This window comes from Diospyros lotus, chromosome 10, assembly GCF_014633365.1.
Source record: "Diospyros lotus cultivar Yz01 chromosome 10, ASM1463336v1, whole genome shotgun sequence".
Classification (NCBI taxonomy): Eukaryota; Viridiplantae; Streptophyta; class Magnoliopsida; order Ericales; family Ebenaceae; genus Diospyros; species Diospyros lotus.
In genome coordinates this window covers 33,669,731-33,679,802 of record NC_068347.1, presented here as the reverse complement: position 1 = coordinate 33,679,802, position 10,072 = coordinate 33,669,731, and the positions used below count along the sequence as shown (strand labels likewise).

The following is a 10,072-nucleotide window of genomic DNA, read 5'->3' as shown; positions in this document are numbered from 1 at the left end:
ATTATAATTTTCGTTTATTTTTACTTTCTTCATCTATACGCTCTGTTCAGGCTTTCGGCGAGTCGATAAATGGAAACAGGAGACGACCGTTCTCCGGTCACCGCCTTTTCCGACTGGGACCGGACCTTCACTGACCAAGAGATCGAAGCCATCGAAGCTGCATTTCAATCTGCTTCATCATCATGCTCGACTTTTTCATCCTGCTCTCCGGCCAAGCGACGCCGCGTTCCAAACCGCGACTGCAGTGAGGACCGCCTGGGGACTCGCCGGAGGCTGCCGGAATCGATTTCCGGTTTGAGGCGCCCGACCACGTCCAGGGAGCACCGTGGCTTTGGAAGCGAGTGCACTCCCATTCGAATCCCTGATTCATTTTCTCCATCACTGTGTCCGAGGAATCGGCTTATCTATAGTGATTCGTCTCACTGTAAGCATTTTCTTTGAATTTTTCTTTCTTGTTTAGCTTGAAGTTGGAACTGATGCACGTACAAAGGGAGCAACACGTTTGTTATTTGTGCACTGCGAGCATTTGAATTTTTCTAATTCGCTGTTCAGAAGCATTGAAGTTGGTAAAGTTAGGTTTTTCTTTCAGCTTGTATGGGTAATGCAAAAGGCTAGGATTGTTCTCATTCTGTCTTCTCAACACATTGACTAAAAAAAAGTGAAAAATGGGAGCAAATCAAGTAATGAAAGCTGTAAATGAGGTTATTGATGGTGAGCTCCTTTGAAGAAGTTCACTCAACTACTACGAGACAACATGACCATTAAGCAATCTACATGGTGCATTTTCTTGGCTCATTCTAACATCAAAAAGTTTGGGATGGTCAAGAGTTTCCACCTAGAATACTGACATTATATTGAATTGCAGTGACCATGCCGCACCAATGACATAGCAGAGGCAGAACAAATGATTTTTTGGATGTCTGTTGTGGTTTTGAATTGGAAATGCAATTAGCTGACAGTCTCCAAGAGGGCATAGGATGTTTCTTAGCTCCAGGGAATTTACTTTTTAATGTCAATACGTAATATAATAAAAACTATCAGCCAAGCTATTATTTTCACATTGACAATTACTGTTTCAGTCATTAAACAGCGAAGTCTGAGGAACTTTGAGTTGGATATATGTTTAGACAAGCTTCAGGAACCTTTTCTTATATAATATTATCAAATTGTTCATTTTTGCTTAATCCCTCGTTCTTAACACTTCAAAATTACTTCTTGGTTCTGAATTTTTAATCTCTTTTTTTTTTTTTTTTCTTTTTTCCATCTGTGTCAGCTAAGTTAAGGATGAGATTCCCACCATTAACTTTCAAAGGTCGTATTTTATATAGCCGAACCATTAGAGAGGTGGAGAAAACTGCAAATGAGCTTTTGGAATTTGTTGAAACTAAAAAGAGAGACGTTGATCAGGCCATTCTTGGACTTGACATTGAATGGAGACCAACATTTAGAAGAGGTCAGTTCAATATAGTAACTTTTTTTCTATTTTAGTTCCTTCTAGAATTTATATTATGTTGCTCTGCAAGTTGATTCATTTGCATGACTGAAACTTTGCCTTCTTTTTTATGTTCCTTGTTTTGCTTGCAATCTAGAAGAAAACTAAATCATCCACTTAGAACTAGTAGCTGTTTGCCAATGTAATAAACTTGATTACGTTCCCCTTACTTTTGGTTTCATTGTGTCCATGCTTCTGCTACAATATTGCACAAACTTCATACAGTATATAATGAAAGTACCTTCAGTATACCTTCATGCCTCAGATGGACAATAAAGGTAGAGCCATATGTTCAAGTTTCATTGCTTTAAAATTTGTTGGATGTACCATATGTCAGGCTGCTCTCCTCCGTACTTGTGTTGACTTTCTTCTGGGAATAAATTTGCCGTTGCACCCCTAGGTGACTAAATGGACAAAAAAACAATAATTTTAGGAATGTTTTATGCTTGAAAGAACAACCTGATATATTCCATTTTGCTAGTGTCAGAAATATTTTGGGTGAGAGCATGTACTATGTGAGAAGAAATCTATTGTGAGATGTGTTATGGAAAGAAACTTGAACTCTGCAGGCGTTGCACCTGGAAAGGTTGCAGTTATGCAGATATGTGCTGGCAGTAGTCATTGTTATGTGATGCACATTACTCATTCTGGAATCCCTCAAAGTTTGCAATCTCTTCTTGAGGATCCTACATCCTTGAAGGTTAGTTGATCTATGATCTTGTAAGTTTCAGACTTCTTGCATGTAATTCCAAAACCTTTTATCTGAATTTTAGTTTTGTTAATATACTAATTAGTACATATGTAGGTTGGAGTGGGCATTGCTAATGATGCTTCTAAAGTTTTTAAAGACCATAGTGTATCTATAAAGACTTTGGAAGATCTGTCTAGCATAGCCAACCAAAAGCTTGGTGGAGATCCCAAGAAATGGAGTTTGGCATCTTTGGCTGAAACACTTATCTGCAAACAGGTTAAGTTTCAGCCCATTTGTGTGGAATTTTTATCACATCTCATATGTCCAATGATGACATTTACTTCTGTTTTGGCATATAGTGCTTTTCACACTATTGTGCCAGACTGATGTGGCTTGAAACAGGCATAAACTTAATCAAACAAATAGACAAGGGCAGAAGCACAAAGTGAAAAGGTTCACCTGACAGACTGCAGTCACGTCTAAAGACAATTATAGCTTCTCGTGTAGTAACAGACAACCTCAATTTTTTCCAAATTCCATATTTTAGAGCCTTGAGGGATTTGTTGTTTTAGGAAAAAGATTTTACTCTAATTAACCTTTTCATGTAAACGTCACAATTATAACAATCAGGAAACAGTCTCTTTGTTAAGCAAGGGTAAGGCTGTTACAGTTAACCTTCCCCAGAGCCCAGAATGCTGGAGCCTTGTACGTTGGGGTTGCCTTTATCATAGTTACAACAGCAATCATAAAAATTAATCCCACTGGGTGGTGTCAAATGCATGAAATCTAACTTGGCAACCATCTCTATTCATTGCCATGTCCTTTGTAAAGCCATTATTATCTCATGTCATATTTAAGGGTGTTCCACCTAATAATTTTTGGTTTCCTTCTCCCTCTTTTGGTACAAAATTTTTACATTCTTTCCTCTCACTTGACAATATTGGTCCTTTTTCATATATCTTCAATATAGGTATCACTCTAATTTTAATAAGGATATAATATCATTTTTAGTTGTCTTTTCTTGTTTGGTCGTACATCTACCGTGACATTTTCGTCTTAGTTATAAACATCACTTGTCAATTCTAACATATTTCTAGAAGGCCAAGTTAGCATTTCCCATGATTAATTAGGATTTTGTTTTACTTTTTCATAAACTTCTTCTTTTCTTTTAATTTTTGAATCAATTAGGATAATCATTGAACTCAAATAAGTACATAACTGACCAAGTACTTGAGTGAATTTCCTGCACCAACCACCAAGGCCAACAGATGTTTGGTTGAGTAATTGACAATGTGCCATTGTTGTCCAAATTCTTGCAGTCCACATCTCTTTCCTCTCTCAATATGAAACCACATCATGCTCTGAAACTACAAGGGCTTGTTCAGTTGTAGAAAACATTTTTTAATTTTTTAGTTTTAATCTTTTATTGAATGATCGAATCTCCAGCTAAAAAATAAAAAACTTAGTTTTCTGATTTTTCAACTTATAATTTGAAAAACATAAAAAAATAGTTTTCTAAATTTTCTAAAAATGAATGCTATTGGTGTTTTTAATATAAAACGCCAAGGCATATATAATTATAAAATTAGAGTTGAAAATTTAAAAAACAATTTTTAGAACGAATGGGCCCTAAGCTGTCTTTGTTTCTCATCCCAATACAAGTTATCTGAATGTGCAGCTTCCAAAGCCTGGGAAAATTAGACTGGGAAACTGGGAGGCTGATGTTTTATCAGAAGAACAGCTACAGTATGCTGCCACTGATGCCTTTGCTTCTTGGTATCTATATCAGGTACATGGAAAATGCCACCAGCTTTGTTTTCTCTGTATCAAAACTTCCATATTCTCTTGTTAGTGTTATAAACCATCTTCCTCCTGTTACTCTTGCAGGCTCTGAAGAGCCTACCTGATGTTGCTGGAAACAGAGTACAGTAACTGGGAAATGCACGATTGTAAGATTGTCATAGGTTGTATTATTCATTTAATCTCTATTTTGCTCCTATAGTTGATCAGCCTCAATGTGAGGGCTAGTGGATGAAATGAAGGAAATTTATAACAAAAGAGAGAGGATGATCTAAGAGAACTTGGCAAAAAACCTTGGACATGACATATTATAATGGTTTTATAGAGCATATAACCATAAATGAAGATGATTAGAGATCTAGAATTTATACAACCAATCCCACCTAATATGATTGTTGTTATTGTAGTTAAATAGCCATCACAACTGAGCGATGATTGGATTGGCTTTGCTTTTTGTGAAAACTGTGAATTTCGAATGCTTTTTCCTTGGGAAATGAATCTCCTAGTTGGTGCATCTCAGACATGTCTTTAGGAAATTTCAAATATAGCACATGCAATTGTGAATTTGTGATTCTTCTTTAGGACAGTGAATAAATAGTTTTGGTCATAAAATTAAAAATTATTTACTCATATCTTTTACTTTGGTTATCCAAATATGTAAATTTTTTTACCAAAAAATATTTCTCCTTTACAAATCATTGGTTAACTTTTAGTACATATAATTTACCGCATATGCTTGGGAGCTTGGATTATTGCAAAGTCGTGAGACCAATTTTGTTAATAAAATTGTTTTCATTCTCATTATTATTTTTTTAAAATTAATTTTTTGCACTAATAAATAGGATGTGGTTTTGTTTTGCTCTTTTATTTGATAATGGTTACCAGAGTTATTTTTAAATTCTCAAACCAAATAACTCCAAAGAAAACAAGTTAACTAATTTTGGTATTTTCAAATAAATAATATTTGGTATCACCTTAGTTTTAAAAATACAATCAAAATATAAAATCCCTCTAATTAGATTATTTTAAACACTACTAGTATAGTACATAATTCCACCTAGAATCCATCTAAACCAACTAGACCGGATTCCAATCAATCTATGGTGTTCAAATTTCAATTCCAATTAAGCCAAATCAATTAAAATTCAATTTGATCCTCGATTCACATTTTTACTCCCAACTAATTTTTTATCTGAACCGATATAAATCAAATCCAAAACTAAAACCCAGTTGAAAATAAATAATAATATACCATACATATATTTAAAATTTAACTTAGTTGATTCTTATTTAATTTTTTATAAAACTTTTATTTAAATGACAAAAATATTTATATGCACATTTTTAAATTGTTATATTAAAAAATAAGAAAAAAATTGTTCAAATCCAAACTAAATCTGTCCAATCTTCTATTTGAGATTCTTAGGTCCGGCCCGGCCCAGCATTGGCTCAATAATAGATAATAGAAAATCCATTTAGCAGCCATATGGCTGCTGCCAGGCCACCAAGTTCATGATGCAAAGCAACACTAAAATCCTAATCTACAGATGTCAAAAGCATAACCAGCAAAACAAAACTAGTTCCGAAGATATCCTATCCAAGAATAGAGCATCTTGAGACAAGAGGCAGAGCGGGTAAAGCCATCCACTGGAGCCTCAGAAACCATCACTCTCTGGCATTGCCAAACCCACCACGATAGCCACCAGAACCAAAGCCGCCACCAGAAGCAGAGCCCCGCGCCGGTCTGTCGGTAGCATAGACCACACGAATGTTTCGTCCGTTGAGTTCCTGAAAGGGAGGGAAGGAGCATGTTAGGATGCACCAGACGTAGGAACAACAGTGTTTTGACACGCAAGCATGTATCGCATTTTGTGTAGCGTAAATTCTTACCTGTCCATCCATTCCCGATAGGGCGGAGCTGGCAGATTCATCAGTGGCGAAGTTCACAAACCCAAATCCTCTAGACCTTCCTGTTTCTCTCTCAGTGACGACCCTTGCTACAAACCAACATCAGTAACTGTTTGAGCGTGAAAACGTTCAATATACTACCAGAACATGAATCAGCAACCTTGTGTGCTGCCAATATTGACACTTGAATAGTTATAGAGCTCAAAAGAGATTGGTCCCTCAAACAGAAGGAGATAATCCTATCCAAAGCCTAAAAATCCACAAATTTGGGAGGGGCTTGGGGGAAAAGATGCACCAAAAGAAGTAGAATTACCCCAACGTCTACCCCTAATGACAACTCGAGACACTCACAAAAGTGCAACATGTCGGGATAATGATTTATTCTCCCTTACTTGAGAAAACATTAACTTCAACCAAGAAAGTTACACATCGAACCATTTCCAACATCTGCAGAAAATCCATTGGATTTTCGTCAGCCAGCTGTTAAGACCTTGAAAATCTAAAAAAAGATAAACAAATGTTGATCCAGGAGTACAGTTTCCCTATCCATTTAGAAGTTTAGATTCCCATCTTTATGCAGAAAGACACCTGAGAAGAATGGATCATTGACAAAACAAAGACAACATACAGGACACCAACTTCCAATTTAATGATTTAAATCTGATTAGACATGACGGGAAACTGTGGTACATGACAAAATTAACTACGAAAAAGAAAACATATGCAAGTTCCCATGTGGAGAGTTCACGTGAATTATATGTTTAACCTTGTAAAACGGTCTGCTGCTGCTGGTACCAAAGATTACTTAAATCAAACCCAAATGCAGCATTTGTGAACATTTGAAAAAAATACTTTGCTCTTTTTTTGTACTTAAGACAACTTCACAGGCTGTGTATGTTGATTTTATGTCTATGCAACCATAGCAAATTTGAACTCACCATCCACAACATCGCCAAAGCAAGAAAATGCATCCTTGAGAGATTGGTTATCAGTTTCATATGAAAGACCTAAAAAATAGACAGATCGATGTGGTTTCAGAAACAGTCATTGAACCAACAAACAAACAAGTAATATAATTAGTTCATTACACAATGGTACTTAAAAGTATACCTCCAATGAAAAGTCTGGTAGATGACATGCACCGCATAGCATTAAGCATGGATGCCACTGGCACAGGCCCATTATTCTGGGAAATAGTCTGCTTCATAAGAGTTCCAAATCTACTGCAAAAAGCCATTTTCACAAGCCTTTTGAATGCTAAGAACCTGCATTTCATATTATTCCAAAATCAGTTCCTTGTGTTAATAATAATTTTCAGTTCTCACATCATATAACTAGTAACTGAAAAGTAAAATTTATTTAGAAAAAGGTATAATCTTCCTTACATGCACTTATTACAAATGAGAACAGATGTTTCCTATCATAAGTTAGCAACCTGATGCTGCCAATTTTCTTTGGTCCCGAACAAATATCTTCCTTTGCAATAACAATCAGCAGAGGCCACAAATTCAAGTTCATAATCAAACTCTTTAATAATATGGATTTGAATAATAGTGTGGAAAGAGTGACCGGACCCAACAAGATTTTTTAATAAGAACCAGATGCAAGAGTTAACAAGACAGACATGGCCATCTCTTATTCAGTGTGACTGGAGAAGTTTAATGACAGAGTGCTTTCGGAGTAACAGAACATAAAACTTCCAGATTGTCAACAGAATAAAGAATATAGCCAGCTCTTGCCACTGATGAAATAATTTGGTAAGTCGGAAACAAACCTAAGTGATCTCTGAACTGAGAATGAGACTCACAGCCAAATTCATGTAAGAAATGGAGTTAATCAACTCACACCCAGGATGCATTGTTTGAGCAGGACCAAACAGAGTCATTAGAACAGAACATATTTTCCAGTTATCAAATAAATCCACCCATTTACTCAGCAAAAAAGCACAAAACAAATCCCTCCATTAGGACAAATATCATGCACATTAGTCATTATAGATGTGTATGGATACGTACAAGTATATGTTTTTAGGATCCAACCCCACCTCATGCTAGCGGAAGACATAACTCATCAACCTAATACATCTCGGTTAACTCAACATCTCAGCATAAAGGTGCTCTAATATTTTGAGTACTGTAACATCAATTTAACGAGAACGAGAAAAGGGAAGAAAACCCATTAAAACTTTGTCTCTAAAGCACACGCTTCAGACACGCAGAAACATAATATAAAAACCACAAGCTTGCATCTCCATATGATATTCAAACTACTTTTAACTCAAACCAAACAGAGAACAAAAAATCACAGGCCCTCGGCGGCCATTGAACATGAACTTCAATTTAAATTCTAACCAGAAAAACTCGACTAACAACACGCATAAAGAGCATGATATTAACCAAATGGCAACTAAGCACGTAGACATAAGGCAGCTTTTAGGGTTTTCAGGGGTGTTCGCATCGTACCTACGGCCAATAATCCGCCGGACAGAGTGAGAGTGGCGCGGCTAGGGTTAATGGAACACTCTGCTCTTCCGCGAAAAGGAGAAGTATGTTCCCATTTATAGCAAAATCGGTGGTGGGCTTCGCTCCTCTGCGGTTAATCTGTTGGTGCAATCGCGCGACTTTGGTGACGTGGCTATGTCGATTTCTCCACGGCGGTCATGATGATAATTGTCAAATTATAAATATAACTTTAAGTAAATTACGCTAGCATCTTGGAGGGTTAACTGAAATTCATGGGAAGGTATCCTGTTTTTTAAATATTACAAGGATCTCTCAGACAAATATAATAATTTAAACATTACCCCCCTTGTTGAGGTCTCGAGAAAAAATACAGATTATCACTTTTCAAATAGACCCCAAGGTTGATTTTGTATCAACAAAAATAATCGGTAATTAATTGTGTCTATTTAAAGGGTAAAAAATTATAGATTTTCGATCACGAAGAATTTTTCTATTTACATAAGTCGTAAAGCAAATGGAGTATCTCTTTTAAATAAGATGAAATAATCTAAGTTGAATGTAATTTATTTTAATAAATAATATAATCATATTTCTCCACTAAGCTCAATTTGTTATCTAGATATTTAGTCATACTTTTAATTAAGTTATTGGCTTTTAAACTTTTTAAAAAATAACTTTTTAGATTAATACACCAAAACATCGGATGGTTTCATTTAATAATATTGTGACTTTTTTTTATTTTATAATATAAGAAACTCAAAAAACTTTTTAATTACAAATAACTTTTGATTCAGACCTTTATTATTTTTTATAATATTAACAATTTATCTATTTTACAACCCTAAGTGAATTAACAGATTTATTACAATACGAATATTAAGGCCCTAGTCACTCAGATAGACATAACAATTACACAATGTTATACTTAAACATATTCGAATCTACAATCTTCTGATATCTCAAGGTTTACTATTATGAAAAAAAAAACAAAATAAGCACTTGTACAAAAAATTATATTTTTATACAAAATAATTTAATATTTAACCAAATTATTTAAAAATATTTCTGCCAAAAAGAAGTATATTTAATAATAAAACTACTAAACAGATGACAAAAATGAGTTCATAATTAAAACTGTTTGTATACTATAATTCTTTCAATGTTCTTATAACTAAACATTATTTTAAGTGATGAAAATTTTATTATATTTTTTTCACTAAAAAAACCAATTTTTTGTATATATATATTTGAGGTAAAGAATCACTTTTTTTTTCCTTTTATCGCACTAAAATCAAATCGACAACACAATTCCACAAATTAATACATAAAATTGGTAATTCATGGATGTTCAAAAACCTTTAATACAATCGTTAACCCAATATCATATGTAATAAAAACAAAAATCAAATAATACATTAATTTAGATATTTGAAACAAAGTATTTTTGTGCGGAGCATCATATGTTTTTAATTTATAAATTTTTAATATTTTAAGAATCTCGTTTCTATATTATAGAATTTGTAGTATCGACAAGTGGTTATGAAAGTATTTTAATTATATTAGATATTTATTAATTCTTAAACTCTAAAGATTATACTTTTGACATTTCTCGAATCATTTTTCTATAATTTTGATGATTTAAAACACGTAATTTGAAAAATACGTCTTAAACCCTTTAAAGCGAACATTACACACACTTAAAAAATAGAAATTAAAAAT

General features: G+C 34.3%; 2 protein-coding genes across 4 annotated transcripts; one reads left to right on the top strand and one right to left on the bottom strand.

The window, feature by feature from the left end:
* Positions 1-26: 26 nt before the first annotated feature.
* LOC127810986 (3'-5' exonuclease) lies at positions 27-4,491 on the top strand. Of its 2 annotated transcripts, XM_052350640.1 has the most exons (6): positions 27-424; positions 1,274-1,453; positions 2,062-2,192; positions 2,298-2,459; positions 3,862-3,972; positions 4,071-4,491. In XM_052350640.1, exons 1-6 carry the CDS (start codon positions 70-72, stop codon positions 4,113-4,115), a joined length of 984 nt encoding a protein of 327 aa, XP_052206600.1. In that variant the 5' UTR covers positions 27-69; the 3' UTR covers positions 4,116-4,491. The 2 variants fall into 2 exon arrangements, with proteins under 2 accessions (XP_052206600.1, XP_052206601.1); XM_052350641.1 differs by lacking the exon at positions 1,274-1,453.
* Positions 4,492-5,359: 868 nt separating this feature from the next.
* Positions 5,360-8,499, bottom strand: LOC127810884 (glycine-rich RNA-binding protein 2, mitochondrial-like). 2 transcript variants are annotated; one of them, XM_052350468.1, is made up of 6 exons: positions 8,354-8,391; positions 7,277-7,367; positions 7,002-7,156; positions 6,830-6,898; positions 5,874-5,980; positions 5,360-5,771 (listed from the first exon to the last, which is right to left on the bottom strand). In XM_052350468.1, coding segments are annotated over exons 2-6 (456 nt in total). In that variant the 5' UTR covers positions 7,279-7,367; positions 8,354-8,391; the 3' UTR covers positions 5,360-5,648. The 2 variants fall into 2 exon arrangements, with proteins under 2 accessions (XP_052206428.1, XP_052206429.1); XM_052350469.1 differs by lacking the exon at positions 7,277-7,367 and having other exon boundaries at positions 8,354-8,499.
* Between the last annotated feature and the right edge of the window lie 1,573 nt (positions 8,500-10,072).

What these genes read in the sequence shown, in the direction of transcription:
- LOC127810986 (XM_052350640.1), top strand. Translation starts at nt 70, where the DNA reads ATGGAAACAGGAGACGACCGTTCTCCGGTCACCGCCTTTTCCGACTGG. An exon ending in CTATAGTGATTCGTCTCACT is followed by an intron (nt 425 to 1,273) that starts GTAAGCATTTTC and finishes CATCTGTGTCAG; the next exon opens with CTAAGTTAAGGATGAGATTC. An exon ending in CTTCTTGGTATCTATATCAG is followed by an intron (nt 3,973 to 4,070) that starts GTACATGGAAAA and finishes TTACTCTTGCAG; the next exon opens with GCTCTGAAGAGCCTACCTGA.
- LOC127810884 (XM_052350468.1), bottom strand. An exon ending in CTTTGGCGATGTTGTGGATG is followed by an intron (nt 5,981 to 6,829) that starts GTGAGTTCAAAT and finishes GTTGGTTTGTAG; the next exon opens with CAAGGGTCGTCACTGAGAGA. An exon ending in TATCGGGAATGGATGGACAG is followed by an intron (nt 5,772 to 5,873) that starts GTAAGAATTTAC and finishes CCTCCCTTTCAG; the next exon opens with GAACTCAACGGACGAAACAT.